The 14,083-nt window shown below is 43.3% G+C and overlaps 1 protein-coding gene across 1 annotated transcript; it reads right to left on the bottom strand.

Moving 5' to 3' along the window:
• Positions 1-1,289: 1,289 nt before the first annotated feature.
• LOC133951850 (extracellular calcium-sensing receptor-like) lies at positions 1,290-7,993 on the bottom strand. Its single transcript, XM_062386059.1, has 8 exons — positions 7,887-7,993; positions 6,815-7,115; positions 6,429-6,718; positions 5,993-6,288; positions 4,958-5,163; positions 4,645-4,866; positions 4,437-4,560; positions 1,290-2,194 (listed from the first exon to the last, which is right to left on the bottom strand). Exons 1-8 carry the CDS (start codon positions 7,991-7,993, stop codon positions 1,290-1,292), a joined length of 2,451 nt encoding a protein of 816 aa, XP_062242043.1.
• Positions 7,994-14,083: the final 6,090 nt, after the last annotated feature.

Raw genomic sequence — 14,083 nt, forward strand, 5'->3', positions numbered from 1 at the left:
TTTGAATGATACAAGGAAATCAACTCACTCTGAGATCCAACAAGAGAGGAAACATGAAATTGTGAAGGGAGTTATTGATATTTTGGTGAAGTTTGAAAAATACCGTCCATCATGGTTAACACAACAGACCTGAGAAAGGGGTTTGGTTGACTGCTTCCATCTAGTGGTCAAATCCAGAGCTGATCCACAGTTGTGCATTGTTGATGTTTTACTTAAATTAACAGAATATAGGCCACTCTTTCTCATGCAGAATTTAGTCCTTCAAACATGAATTTGTTTTCTTTAAAAAAAATCAGATTATTGTCACTATGTAATGAGATTGGCCCATTTGAAACCTGATTGAAAACATCAACCTTGTCCCTTCCTAAACTGAAGGATCGGCTGTGGCTCAGGAGGTTGAGATGGGTTTGATTCCTGTCTCCTTCATTCCACACACGTCAAGGCGATATTGGGCAAGACCATGTATGGTGGCGTATGAATGATGAGTGATAGAGAAAGGGCTGCACATAGAAGTATTGCATGAACTTGTGAGTGGGTGGATGACAAAACTGTACAATCTTAGTGGCACTGTTAGGACCCGAATGTAGAACAATTCCGATGGAACTGGAGAAACCTGAAGAAATAACCAAAGTTTTCTACAAATCTTAGGTTTTCTTAATTGTTACATGAATAAAATGATCTTATCTGGTTGATTTAAATTTTGAATGTGTTTAATTTGCTGCTGACCATTTCTGATGTATGGAGAGCGTGGCCTAGGGGATAGAGCGGGTGCTCTGCAACATGAAGGTCGCCGGTTCGAATCCCACTCTATCTCATCTGCATGCCTAAGTATCCTTGGCAAGATACTGAACCCCTAGATGGCCCCTCATAAAATGATGAGTGTTCTAAAAAAATGTAAGTCGCTTTGGATAACGGCGTCAGCTAAATGACATGTAATGTAATGTAATATTTGTTAACATTCCAGGCAAAAACTTACAATAACACTTGAGGGGACTGTAACCAGTATTTATTTTATTTTAATTACACCACATCTAATATACTAATATGTGCAATTTGTTTTTATGTTTTATGGTGAAGACAAAACTTTTATTTTTTTTGCAAAGCTTTGTTTAGTTTATTTCATATTTCCAGCAAGAAATGTAAATTATTTGTAAAATTAGAAAACAATAGTTTTAAAGACGTTCACAAAATTACAAAAAATTAAAAAAGCATGCAAATGTAAATATTCACACAAACTAGGTGAAGAACTTGTGTGTTGCCATCATATATATTCCCAGAGCTCAGAGGTACTAGGACTCATTCTTGTTCATCAAATGTTTCTTGGTGTTCTTTTCGGGCTTAAACAATATGATGTAACACTTGGGAGCAAATATACAAAGAATTAATCCAAAGCTGGAGGCCAGGATGGCAAATATCTCCACAGCCACAGTGAATTTACCAGGAGAGCTGACGTAAGCTGGAATAAAAGTGATCCAGACGGCACAGAATATCAACATACTGAACGTTATGAGCTTTGCCTCATTAAAATTATCAGGTAGCTTCCGAGCTAGGACCGCTAAAATGAAACAAAAGAAGGCCAACAGGCCTATGTACCCGAGCACAGCCCAGAACCCAATGGCTGAACCTAACGCACACTCCAGGAGGATTCTCTCCTTGTATGTGGTCAGGTTTTTCATTGGAAAAGGGGGACTGACAACCAACCAAATGATACATATTAGAACTTGAATTAATGTGAAGGACAACACAGTCATTCTTTGCTGCGGAGGGCCGAACCATTTCATGATGTTACGACCTGGAAGTGTCGCTTTAAAGGCCATTAACACCACTATAGTTTTCACAAGGACACAAGAGATGCAAAGGACGAAGGTGATGCCGAACGCCGTGTGTCGCAGCATGCAGGACCACTCGGAGGGCACTCCCATGAAAGTTAGTGAACATAAGAAACACAGACTCAGCGAGAAGAGCAGAAGGAAGCTCAGCTCGGAGTTGTTTGCCCGGACGATCGGGGACGTCCTGTGATGAAAGAAAACGGCCGCTGTTATGATGGCGAGAAACGCGCCGCAAACGGAGAACGCAGCCAGGACGATTCCCAGGACCTCATGGATGGAGAGAAACTCTACAGGCTTAGGGAGACACGTGTTTCTCAATGCGTTGGGCCAGAACTCGTCAGAGCATGGGAAGCAATCAGGAGAATCTGAAAAAATAAATGAAGAAAAACACTTTCAGCAGCCTTATATTTGATGTTAACTTTATATAATGAATACTATGTGCTGGACAGAGGTAACGAAAACCAGACAGTTCGAAGTGTCCATAAATGAAATGTTAAAATGTATGTGGGGGGTGGGAGAAAACAATAAAGGTTTGAAAGAAAGTCACACCCAAATATGAACAGAAATAAAATATGAAAAACAGTATAACAGTGACAACTGATGACATTTTTTTAAAATTACCAAAAGCCAAACAAGAGATATCATGTTCAAGATAAAAAGATTATTATGAGGCCAAAGTTATTAGGCCACCAATGACCTTGACATTTGAGCTTTGGCTCCCAAAATCAGGTCAGTACGTCATTAAGTCCTATTGAACATTTGTGCCAAAACAAAGGATTCCCTAAAGGCAGAGGTCTTCAACAGGGGGTCCGCGGAGGTACTGCAGGGGGGTCGCGAAATCTTTGATTGATTAGACATTTTTTAAATTTTTTATAATTTTTTTTTTTTTTCGAACCAATTTTTTCCCCACATCTTAAATGTCTTTGAATACACATTTACATTCATCCATCATATTGTGAGGCTGATATGACCCTCTGCCTGACAACCTCCATCTGTCCAACATTAGATAAGTTGTGTGCGACCCATCAGGGTCCGACATCTCACTAATGTGGCCGTATGTGTGCCATCCACAGATGGCTTGAGGATTCACTGTCTCTTCTACATGCATGTTTAAAATAAAACTGTGAATTACTTTAATAGCTCAGTGTTGTATGCAAGATGTATGTTTATAAATGGCAGTGGCATGGCCACCCTGTACCTTGCACATGTTTAAATTAACAACATGAATAAATTAATAACAGGGTAGCTATGTTTATACAAGGCACTAGGCCCAGTTTAATATAAAACACTATTTTATAGGGGAGAGCAGGGTAATGTGGGACATCAGCTAATGTAAGAAACGCCCTGTATCTAGGCAACGGAACACATTTGTACCAATATATTTTCAAGCCCCTCCCATTCCTCCCTTGCCACGAAGACGGAGTTGGTGCTGGTGCTGTGGAAAGTATGTTTTTCACCCCAAAAATGTTTTTGGATTTTCTTGCTTTGAACTTCATCAACCGTTCATTATATATTGCATTATATATGTTTTATTTTGAATGTCATAAACATTGTATAAAAGCCATCATGCCAAGAAACTATACACCAGGAAGACAACCTGGGGCCAAACACCCCTCGCAGAGATGGAGAGTGCAGCCGCTGAGGTCATGCGAGGAAAGAAGTCCTTAAGAAAAGCTGGAAGGGATAGAAATATTGACAAGACAACCCTCAAAAGATTCATAAAGAAAAAAGAGAAAGGGAAAGTAAAATCAGTAGCCTGGGGTGCAGTAGCTAAGGTAAAGAGAATATTCACAGATGAGATGGAGGAGGAGCTTGTCAAACACTTGAAACAACTAGCTGACCAGTTCCATGGCCTTGCTCCAGTTAAGTGCCGTGAACTGGCATTTGAATACGCAGAGAAAAACAATATCCCTGTCCCTGCCAATTGGACAGAGAAACAATGTGCAGGCAAGCTAGGGTGTGCAAGAGATCACATGAATCATAAAAATCATAAATGTGCATAATTGACCAATCCCCATGATTCTGTTACTAGTCCAATATTAGTGGTAGTCAATATAGCTGTCGGGATTTTAACTATTACAACATGTGTTGTACTTTTAAAGTGGAAAAAGTAAGTGGACCACTTTACCCAGTAGCTGGGGTAAAGTGGGACACAAGACCACTTTTTTTAAAACAATCATATTTTCACTGCACTTTGTCCTGAAGACATGCTGATCATTTATATTGCTAGAAACCATCCTGAATTAATGGAAAATGTGTACATTTTACTGATATATCAGTTAAGCTCGCCTAGGGGGGAGAAAATGTAAAAAATGTCCCACATTACGCCGCTCTCCCCTACTGTATATATATATATATATATAGTAGGGGGTCCCTGCTCCATCTCTTGCCCAGTTTGGGGGTCCTTGGCCTGAAAAATGTTGAAGACCCCTGGCCTAAAGGTATTCTTGTGATATGTGTTGACAATAATGGGACGTACATCAAATAACCCCAAAACAATGTGCTTCCAGCAGAGGCCCTTCTTCAGACCTGCTTTGTCCGAAATGTTACCTACAAGTCGGCGGGTGCATCAACTGGTGTTGAACATTCCTTGTGTTTTTATTTCACCTGTAGCATTGCTTATCTCTCCCTCAGGACATGGTACACAGTCATAGCAGCAGATGGGTTTCCCTCTCTGCAACACTTTACGGGTTCCTGCAGGGCAGCTGTCCGTGCACACTGAAGCAGGCACCTGTCACACACAAACATACAAACTCACACAGATATCACACTATGGCTACACAGCTGACTTAAGTGTTAAGTTTTGGCTCCTCACCTGTGTGCCAGCCTCCATCCACGTGAGGTTCCTGCTGATTTGGAATTCCTGGCCGACCGGTAGCGACGCATTGTAGTGCCCCACTGTCACCAACTCAATGCTGCCACTCGCTCTTCTTTGCCAGTTGACCACGTCATATGTGGCCACTGGGTCTCCGTTGGCATCAAATGACACATCATAACCATTCTGCGAAAAACTGACTTTCTTCAGCTCAGTAAGAACCTGTGAAGATGAAATGGAAGAAGACAGGACGTAAATAATGTAAAGTACATTTTCACATTGCTGCGTATGTGACATATTTGTTTGGACCGACCTGTTTGGAGTCTATCCTGGTGAGTTTGTCACACTCTCTTGTAGAGTTAGTTTTCTGGCACACTGCGTTATGAATAGCATGAGCTATTGCATAAACGGCCTTGTACACCATGTTGGTGATGCGGAGCTGAGACGTGTCGGTGTACGGGGTCTGGAGCGTCTGTATGTCTTCAGTTCCATCACATAGACTCTCTCCTGAAGCTCTACCTAAAAAACACAACGAGGAGGAGACTTGGCTTTTTACTCATTATCATTTACATTTATGAAATAATATGAAAAATTTCCTTGAAACTGACTTAATGATATTAATATTTACAAAACAAAAACATGAATATGATATTATCATAGCGTTATGCTGTATTGTGCTTTGCCCTTATAATTATATATCATTGTAATTATTATTGCTATGTTATCAATGCACATTGTTATTTGTATGCAGCATGAAAACTGTCAGTATCCTTTTAAATAACTTTATTATGTTCTTCATGCTCTCTTCAAGTTTACTTCTCATCTCTGTTTATTTATCTTATTTGTCTTCTATTTTTTTTAACATCTATTTAATTTTACCTTTTACCTTATATTTTTATTTTGCATATTTATGCCTTATTTATTTGAAAGATTCTCTTATTTCAAATATTTCCATCTCATATGTTCAGTCATCTCATGTATTTTTCATGTATCTATGATGTAAGTTGTGAATCACAAATTAATAAACATTCCTTTCCAGGCAGCTCCACAAACAAACACGACAGATTTTGTCACTTATGTTCTATGAGAAAAAAATGATTAGTATGCAGCATGTACACTTTCAGTATCCTTTTAAATAACTTTATTATGTTCTTAAGGTTCTCCATTTTAAAGTTTACGTTTCATCTATTTTTATTTATCTTACTTGTCTTCTATTTTTCTTGAATCACAAATTAATAAACGTTAATTACCATGCAGCTCCTCAAATTGTGAAAATCAACCACACAATACAACTGATAGTGTAATTTATGTTCTATGAGAAAAAAACAAGTCAACACAACTTCCTCACTCTGGTTCAGCCTGCAGTTGAATTCACTCTCCCAGAACTCAGTCAGCACCGGGGACGCAGACACTTTGGTCAGGGGCAGATCCAGCAGGAAGTCCCTCAGGCCGGGGATGACAGCTTGCTGGATGCCAATTCCGATGGCCCCGGCTAAGAAGGAGAACCTCCACAGCTGTGAGTCAGTCACCCAGCCCTCGCTTCCTAACCACTGACGAGGAGGAGAAGGCTCCCGGGACAGCTCCTCCAACAGGATCTTCATGTCTCCAGAGGCAGCGAAGGCCACAATAACTGTGGCTGTCGACCTGGAGAGATGATGTAATGCATGATGCACACAGTTAATATGGATAATGATTTTTTAAACCATCGAAATGAGAACTTCTTGAGAACAATCTTAATAAAATCATTTCCTATATCTTAATGTTGTGTGACTGAATATATCTACCTGCGGATCACTTCAGCCACTCTCTGGATCTTGCTGCGCGGGTCGTTGCGGTAGAAAGACTCAGAGTACTCCACGCAGATGCCCTCTCTGTGCGCTGCGTCCAGGAAAGACACCATGCCGTTGTTGCCATAGTCCGAATCCGAGCGCACAGCGCCGATCCACGTCCAGCCGAAGTGTTTGACCAGTTTGGCTAGCGCGTCGGCCTGGTACTTGTCACTGGGGATCGTCCTGAAGAAACTTGGGTACTGCTTCTTGTTGGAGAGGCAGGCGCATGTGGCAATGTGGCTCACCTGGAGCATCACAGTGGGATTCTTTATCTCCAAAAACAACTGTGAATAGCACTGGTTTATAATGAATGAATTGTACAGAAACACAAATAGGTTTACTTGAGGGATGTTGAAGGGCCCGAGGACGCGCGACATGCTGATGGATGGCGTGGAGCCGGACTCGCCAACGATGGCCATCACCATTCCGGACTGGGAGCAGTTGTGGACATTGCCGAGGCTGAACTCTGGGTCCTGGCTGTTGGCGAGCTGTAAGGCCAGACGCGCCGCCATCAGCACCGAGGCGCACGAGTCATGGATTTGATAACCGAGTGTGACGCCCGGCAGCAGATTCGAGCTGTTGTTGATCTCCTCGATGGCGAAGATCATGGCCCGTGAGTAACGAATTTCACGGGACTCGATGCTGCAAGTGCACACATGTATGTGAGCATGTTGTTGTTTACAATGGATGGGATCACATGTTTTTAGGGGAAATCACAGGCCTAAGATATATTAATAATAATATGAACACGAGTACTACTACTACTAATAGTTATAATAATACTCACAATTATCATCATAGCCTAATCATATTAACGGAAAAACCAGAGGCATAGTAATTGTACTAATAATACCACTACTAATGAAAATATTATTTATACATACATATGATATATATTTTTAGTACTACTACAGCTACTACTACAACAACTAATAATAATTATAATAATAAGTTGCTGTTACTAAATGTTTCACACAGAACACAAATTAAAAACAAGAACATCATATATAACATCATAATAAGAATAGTTAAAAAATACTATTACTACTACAAATACTATTACTAATACTACTTATATTAATAATAATAGTAACTACAATTTATAGATATACCAGTCCCAAATTCTCAAAAAATGTAATGCAGGTCAATAGTCAACTAATTTTCCAGCATTAATCTGTTCCTCTTCTGTGAAATATTAATAAATGTTATAAACAACTGTTTTCATTTAAGAATCACAAATCCTAATCTCATCTCCTATAGCCACATTGTATACATTTTTTATATAACACATGTAACTTAATATAAAACAAGGTAAAACTTCAATATTTTAAGCACAATATACAAATTTAAAACATTCATGTCCCCACACAGCCCAACACTCTTTTATCCCCCACTTCGCCCTGTTATACAAACCTCCCTGTGCACCTCAGAGGCTCAGGCATCGTGGTGTAGTTATACCTCACTTTGTGCATGTAGTAGTGAATGGAGAAAACCCCCCCAACCACATAGTCCCCGTCCATTGAGAAGGCAGGTGGATGAGCCGTATCCTGCAGCTTACACTTGATCCCAACCCCGTTCAAACCAAGAGCAGAGTTCAACTCAAACAAACCCAGAGCCCGTAGAAGGCAAACAAAGAGAACTGAGATCTCCATCATCCCCTAAGTGTGTGCATGTGGGCAATAAGTGGGTGATCACTGCTTTATATAGCTTTTCAGACTAAAGATTCCCTCCTACTGTACGTCATCTTACTGTACATCACCGAGAGGATGTCCTTGCTGTGTATTTTTCAGTTCCTTAGCCTTATGTAGTTTATAACCTTTAGTGAGTGCCTCTCTTTCTCTTCTTCTCGTGTTATATTACTATTTAAAAAAAACAGTCCCCTTTACATTCAGTCGAGCCACACAACATTTCACACACTCATGGATATCAGCCTTTAAATGTACTGGATTTTTTGGGTGTTGAGAGCCATGAATTAGTCTCTGAGAAATTGGTGAAAATTTCCCAAAAAAATCTCACATTGTTAGAGTAGGTGGTTGGAAAAAATTCTGGATCGCCACTTTCATCTGATCCAAAACTAAATTTAATTCGTCCTTTTCTTGGCTCATGTCCCATCATTCCACAAAGTTTTGTTAAAATCTGTTCAATGATTTTTCATATAAGCTGCTAAAAAACAGACAAATGGACAGGGTCAAAACATAATCTCCACGGTGGAGGTAACTAGGTAACCACATAATTATAACTAATACCCAAAACAGAAACTAAATTAAAATATAGTATGATACATGCAACTCGAAACACAGTTATTCAAACAATAATAAAAAACAACTGAATAAATAGGGGCAATAACAGCCCAGAGTTATAAAAACAGTGTGTTTTTTCATAAAATGCAGAGATCTACGAAGACTCAACCAAATCCCGAAGAGATGGAAGGTGGTAATTATATTTAATGTGAATTATTAAGTCATTTCGTATTTTAAAGGAAACCACCCTTAAAACATACGTTTGGTGGAAGACATCCGAAAGTATGACCACTTGTATAACCCGTCACTGACTGGCGGATTTGTCCGCCAGAAATAGGCAATGAGGCGATGTTAATAAACAGTCGACGAAGAAGAAGACCTCTCTTCTTTGTGTGTTTTGTCGTTAAACACGTTACTCCACTTAGTGTTCTGGCGGTGAATTGTGTTGCAACACGCGCAACACGTTAGAGAAGCATAAACCAAAACGAGTCCGTCGATGCAACTGCGTGGCCTTCCGCTGTTGCAGCCGCAGTACTATAATTTGGCCTTTACTTCTGTTCAAGCAGCAATCTGTACTACCTGGCTTGTGTCTGCTTCACCAGCTCCACATAAAAACACCCAGTATTACAATGACAAGATAGTTTCTGAGTGTGTAGTCGGCTCCACGATCGGCTTCGCAGTGTTGCTTGGCTACATTGGATTACTGGCTGTGCTCAGCTTCCTGTTAGGTTTTCTGGCGAGGAATCACCCCGACAACTTCAACGAGGCCAAACTCATCACTTTCAGCATGTTGATATTCTGCGCAGTTTGGGTAGCCTTCGTCCCTGCTTACGTCAACTCACCTGGCAAATACGCAGATGCACTGGAGGTATTTGCCATCCTGGCCTCTAGTTTTGGCCTCTTGGGGGAGCTGTTTGGACCCAAATGTTACATCATCCTATTGAGACCAGAGAGGAACACAAAGAAAGCCATCATGAGACGAGGCCACTTAAATTGACAAAATGAACTCTTGAGATAAATCTTGATTTATTACAGTTAAATAAAGTGTTTTTTTCTTGAATTATATATTTGTTAATTCCCTGGGACAAGAACATTGTTGACAGTAATGCTTTAAGAAGAAATAAAGTAATTTCAACTCTACTTTGTCAGTAACTCCTTTTGCAACTAACTAACAAAAACTACTACTTAAATTTCAGTAATTCAGTGATTATTTGATAACTACAGGCTGACAAACGGAGACGTCATCTGACTTCATAAGTGAATCTGAGGATCAGTGTTAGCCCACACAATGGTCCAAGATCTAATTCAGGTGGTGTCTCGAAAATATGGACATGACTTTTCCTTCCTCAAAGCAGGTTACAAAAATATACAACTCAGTTGTCGTCTATATGAGAACTTTACCAAAAATCAGTGTCCAGAAACTTTTGTCAACTAAAAACATGGCTATTATAATCTTTGTCCCACTATTTACGTCATCATAGTGATAATACTGACCAGGGGTGGGAAGTAAACAAGTACAAATACTTTGTTACTGTTTGGACCTGGTATTTGTGAACTACAGTTCGGCCTACATGTACAGTCATAAGCCTAAAGGCCTCAGTATGCTTCTCCGAGTCCGCTGCGGACTGACGGACGGACGGAGCGGACGGACCCATTTTGATTTACAGTTCTACGCGCCTTTTTGTTGTGAAAACAATTCACCGCCAGAACAGTAGATGGCGCAACTGAAGTCGAGCTTAGAGAAGCCTACCTCATGAGGTATATAGAAGAAGTCCACGCTGGTTTCTTTACGTCCTCCGGGCTCCTCACACACAGTGAACGATGGCAACTAACAGAAAAAGGCTGTTGTTGATGCGACAGTTTTTGCTGAATAAAGTGACATCCAGCGGGTCAAAATGCTTGTGTTATCGGGTCTTAACGCAGCGGTTCCCCGGTCTTGTTTCCAAACAGCGTTGCTAATTCAACAGTAGCAACAGCTTGAAGCTACACGGAGGCAGCTAGCTTCCCCACAGCTTCCACACACAGTCAGTAGGGACACCCGATACTAACTACTACCAAGTGTTTGCTTCTAACCTGACGGTGTTTGAGAAACAGTGTCATGACAGCCGTGGGATTAAAGTCAGCGGGTTTTTGCGCTCTTCCCACCGTAGTTAGCATGGTGGCCAGCCCGCTATCCCCGTTATGAAAGTTCGTTATAACCGTATGTGACCGTACACACATGCCGTAAGTGCTCTAACCAGCCACCGTCAGCCGGACAACGCCGCTGGCTTAACACACTTGTCACATTAATCATAGAGTCGTTGTTGTGATTTAGGTTTATTGTGATTTAGGGAATGGAACAGGAAGTTTGAGGTCCCGAAATGCTGGCGTAAGCGGACCAATTACAGCCAAGGGCTATCCGTGGGCCCTCCGCCATTTCGACGTGTAGTTAGAAAAATGAGAGCTGCACGAAAAGCTCTCCGAGGAGCCACGGAGAGGCCCGGAGAGGGCGTTCCACGTTGGAGAAGGCGGCCCTATCTGTCTGTGTCCGTCAAAACGGAGAAGCATACATTGGCCTTAAGGCGGCATGTCCTTTGTTCTGGAGAAAACCAGAGCCTCCAGTACTCAGTCTCCCAGAGTGCCTCAACGTCACAAAGAGGTGTGAAAACTGACCAGGGACACAAGTGTCAACCACTATTGGTCACTCTGGGCCCCCTGACCTATGAGGTCACCAATCCAATAATAGACCAGGTGTCCCCTCTCTTCTGTCTGTTTCCATGCACAACCTATTTATTTAGCCAACCTCTACACTGTCGAGAACTATATATCCTTTAACTTAGCTAACTATATATGGACGGTGGAGGTATGTGGTAGTGGGGGATGGTTAGTGGCGGCTACAGGAGGGAGGGAGTGGAGATGGGGTTCTGGGATCTGTGCCAGGGAGAGTCTAATGGTACACAGATGTTCCAGGTTAACTAATGAATCTCTCCCCCTTATCAGCAGTAGCGCTCTGGGGCGCGGGGGAGACACGCATCCACAGGAGCCAGGCTTTGCCCGGACGCCGGCTGCTAGGCTGGAGAACTGAATATTATATGCATGTGAAGAAATTCTGTGAATTATATGTGTCCTGGAAATAAAGAAGCTTGAGACACACCTACCTGTTTTCCCCTTGATTCCATACGAATAACCCCTGGTGACCAAGGGACATGTTACACTGGAGCCCAACCGGATCGTTATGGAACAGGAGCGGGACCGACAGCAGCTCTGCGCCCCGCGGCCCGCTCTGGTATCACGCTCCATAAAATGTCGGAGGCAGACGACCCTCAGTCCTTCCTGGAAATGTTTGAGTCGACGGCAGAGGCGTGTGAGTGGCCAGCGGAGGAGTGGGCAATACGTTCATCCTGACAGCCAGGGCGGAGACAGTCGCTCTCCCACGCTGGCCCGACCGCCCCCATCCCCTTGCCGAAGGGGCCCTCCTCAACCCCATAAACCGGTGCGGGGCCCAACGGATCCCCGTGCTAACACTGCTTTGTCCCCTTCCTTTCACCCACAGTTCCCAGCCGCTACAAGCAAGGCTCCCATCCCACAGGGGGCGCCTTGAATGCCTGGGCAGGAGTGTTGGAGTTCCGGGAGTTCCGGGAGGCGTGTCCTCTCATGGAAGTGGGACAAGTGATCCGGGTTGCTGGCCCTGCAACACCCTTCCCCCAGTCCGGCAGCAACATACAGAATTCCGGTAAGAATTCAGGGGGGTGTACACCAGGCTATGGTGGACTAGGGCTGCATGCAGTCCATGATTCACCAGAACCTGGTTCGACCCGGGGCTTTGGTGGAGGCTTGTTGGGTAAATATTAGGTGTGTGCATGGGGATATTCACAGATACCCTATGGTGACAGTGGAAATTAGACACCAGGGGAAAAATATTATAACAATGGTCGCGGTTAGTTCCCACCTGACGCACCCTCTAATCCTGGGGACTGATTGGCCGGGGCTTCATTCTGTAGTGGGGCAATGTGTGGGGGTGCGCTCACGACAGATAGGGACATATGACGTGTGCGCAGTGCTCAGATGTGACGCGAGGTTGTCCGACACTGTAGACAGGGAGGTTGAACTAGCAGTTACTCCACAGGAGGCACAACTGGCTCCTGAATTACACTCCATGGAAGATTTTCCTCTAAAACAGTCTCGTGATGACACTCTATGCTCAGCCTATGATCAAGTGATACAAATTGATGGTCACATGGTGTGCCCTGACGCTGCACAGATGTTCCCATATTTTTCATTGATCAGGGACAGGCTGTACCGAGTGAGTCGTGACACTCAGATAGGAGGAGAAATCACATAGATGCTGGTGCCTAAAAGCCGTCAGGAAATGGTTTTCCAGGCGGCTCACTTTAACCCAATGGCTGGTCACCTGGGGTATGATAAAACACTAATAATGACCCGATTTTATGGGCCGGGCATTCGCGGAGATGTTCCATTTAAGCGCATTGCTATGGACCCCATTTCCCCATTTCCTTTGAACTGTTGTTTTGTAGAAAACCACGGGGCATACTGGACCTACGAAAACTGGGAGGATGGTCCAAGCCCCAGTAAGAACAGAATTCAATACGTCATGGACTTTAGAGCGAAACTCCACACACTGGGGCGGTTATCACGTGAGAATTTGCTCCAGGCCCAGGCACGTCAACATCGCCTGTACAACAGGGGGGCCAAGCCTAGACAATTCACACCGGGAGAGAAAGTAATTGTATTGATTCCCTTTTCTGGCTCTTAATTGCTCGGCAAGTGGCAAGGGCCCTTTTTGGTCACACGGCGGGTGAAGGAAGGTCGATTATGAGGTTGTGCGTTCTGACAGGGGTGGAGCCACACAGATATACCACCTCAACCTCCTTAAAGCATGGAGAGAGGCAGAACCTGTTTCTCTGGTGTCGCTGGTGAGCGAAAGAGATGAGTTGGTACCAGAGGTTCCAAATTCTATCAATCCGGCCTTGCTCCCCTGTGATGACCCCGGCCCAGAGAGCAGAGATCGCCATGTTGCAGCAGCATTTTGCTGACGTGTTTTCTCCCTTGCCAGGATGCAGAAAGCTTATACAACATCACGTTGAGACTTCCCCTGGGGTGACTGTGCGTTCACGACCCTATCGGCTTCCTGAATGTAAAATAACCATTGTTCAGGAAGAATTGGCAGCTATGCTCAAGATGGGGGTAATAGAAGAGTCTAACAGCGCCTGGTGCAGCCCCATCCTTCTTGTCGCCAAGAAGGATGGGTCTGTACGTTCTGCGTGGACTATCGCAAGGTGAACGACGTCTCACAGTTTGATGCATATCCAATGCCCCGGGTCGATGAACTCCTCGATAGGCTAGGCAGTGCACGTTTTTTTTCCACACTGG

The sequence above is a fragment of the Platichthys flesus genome, chromosome 4, assembly GCF_949316205.1.
Source record: "Platichthys flesus chromosome 4, fPlaFle2.1, whole genome shotgun sequence".
Lineage (NCBI taxonomy): Eukaryota > Metazoa > Chordata > Actinopteri > Pleuronectiformes > Pleuronectidae > Platichthys > Platichthys flesus.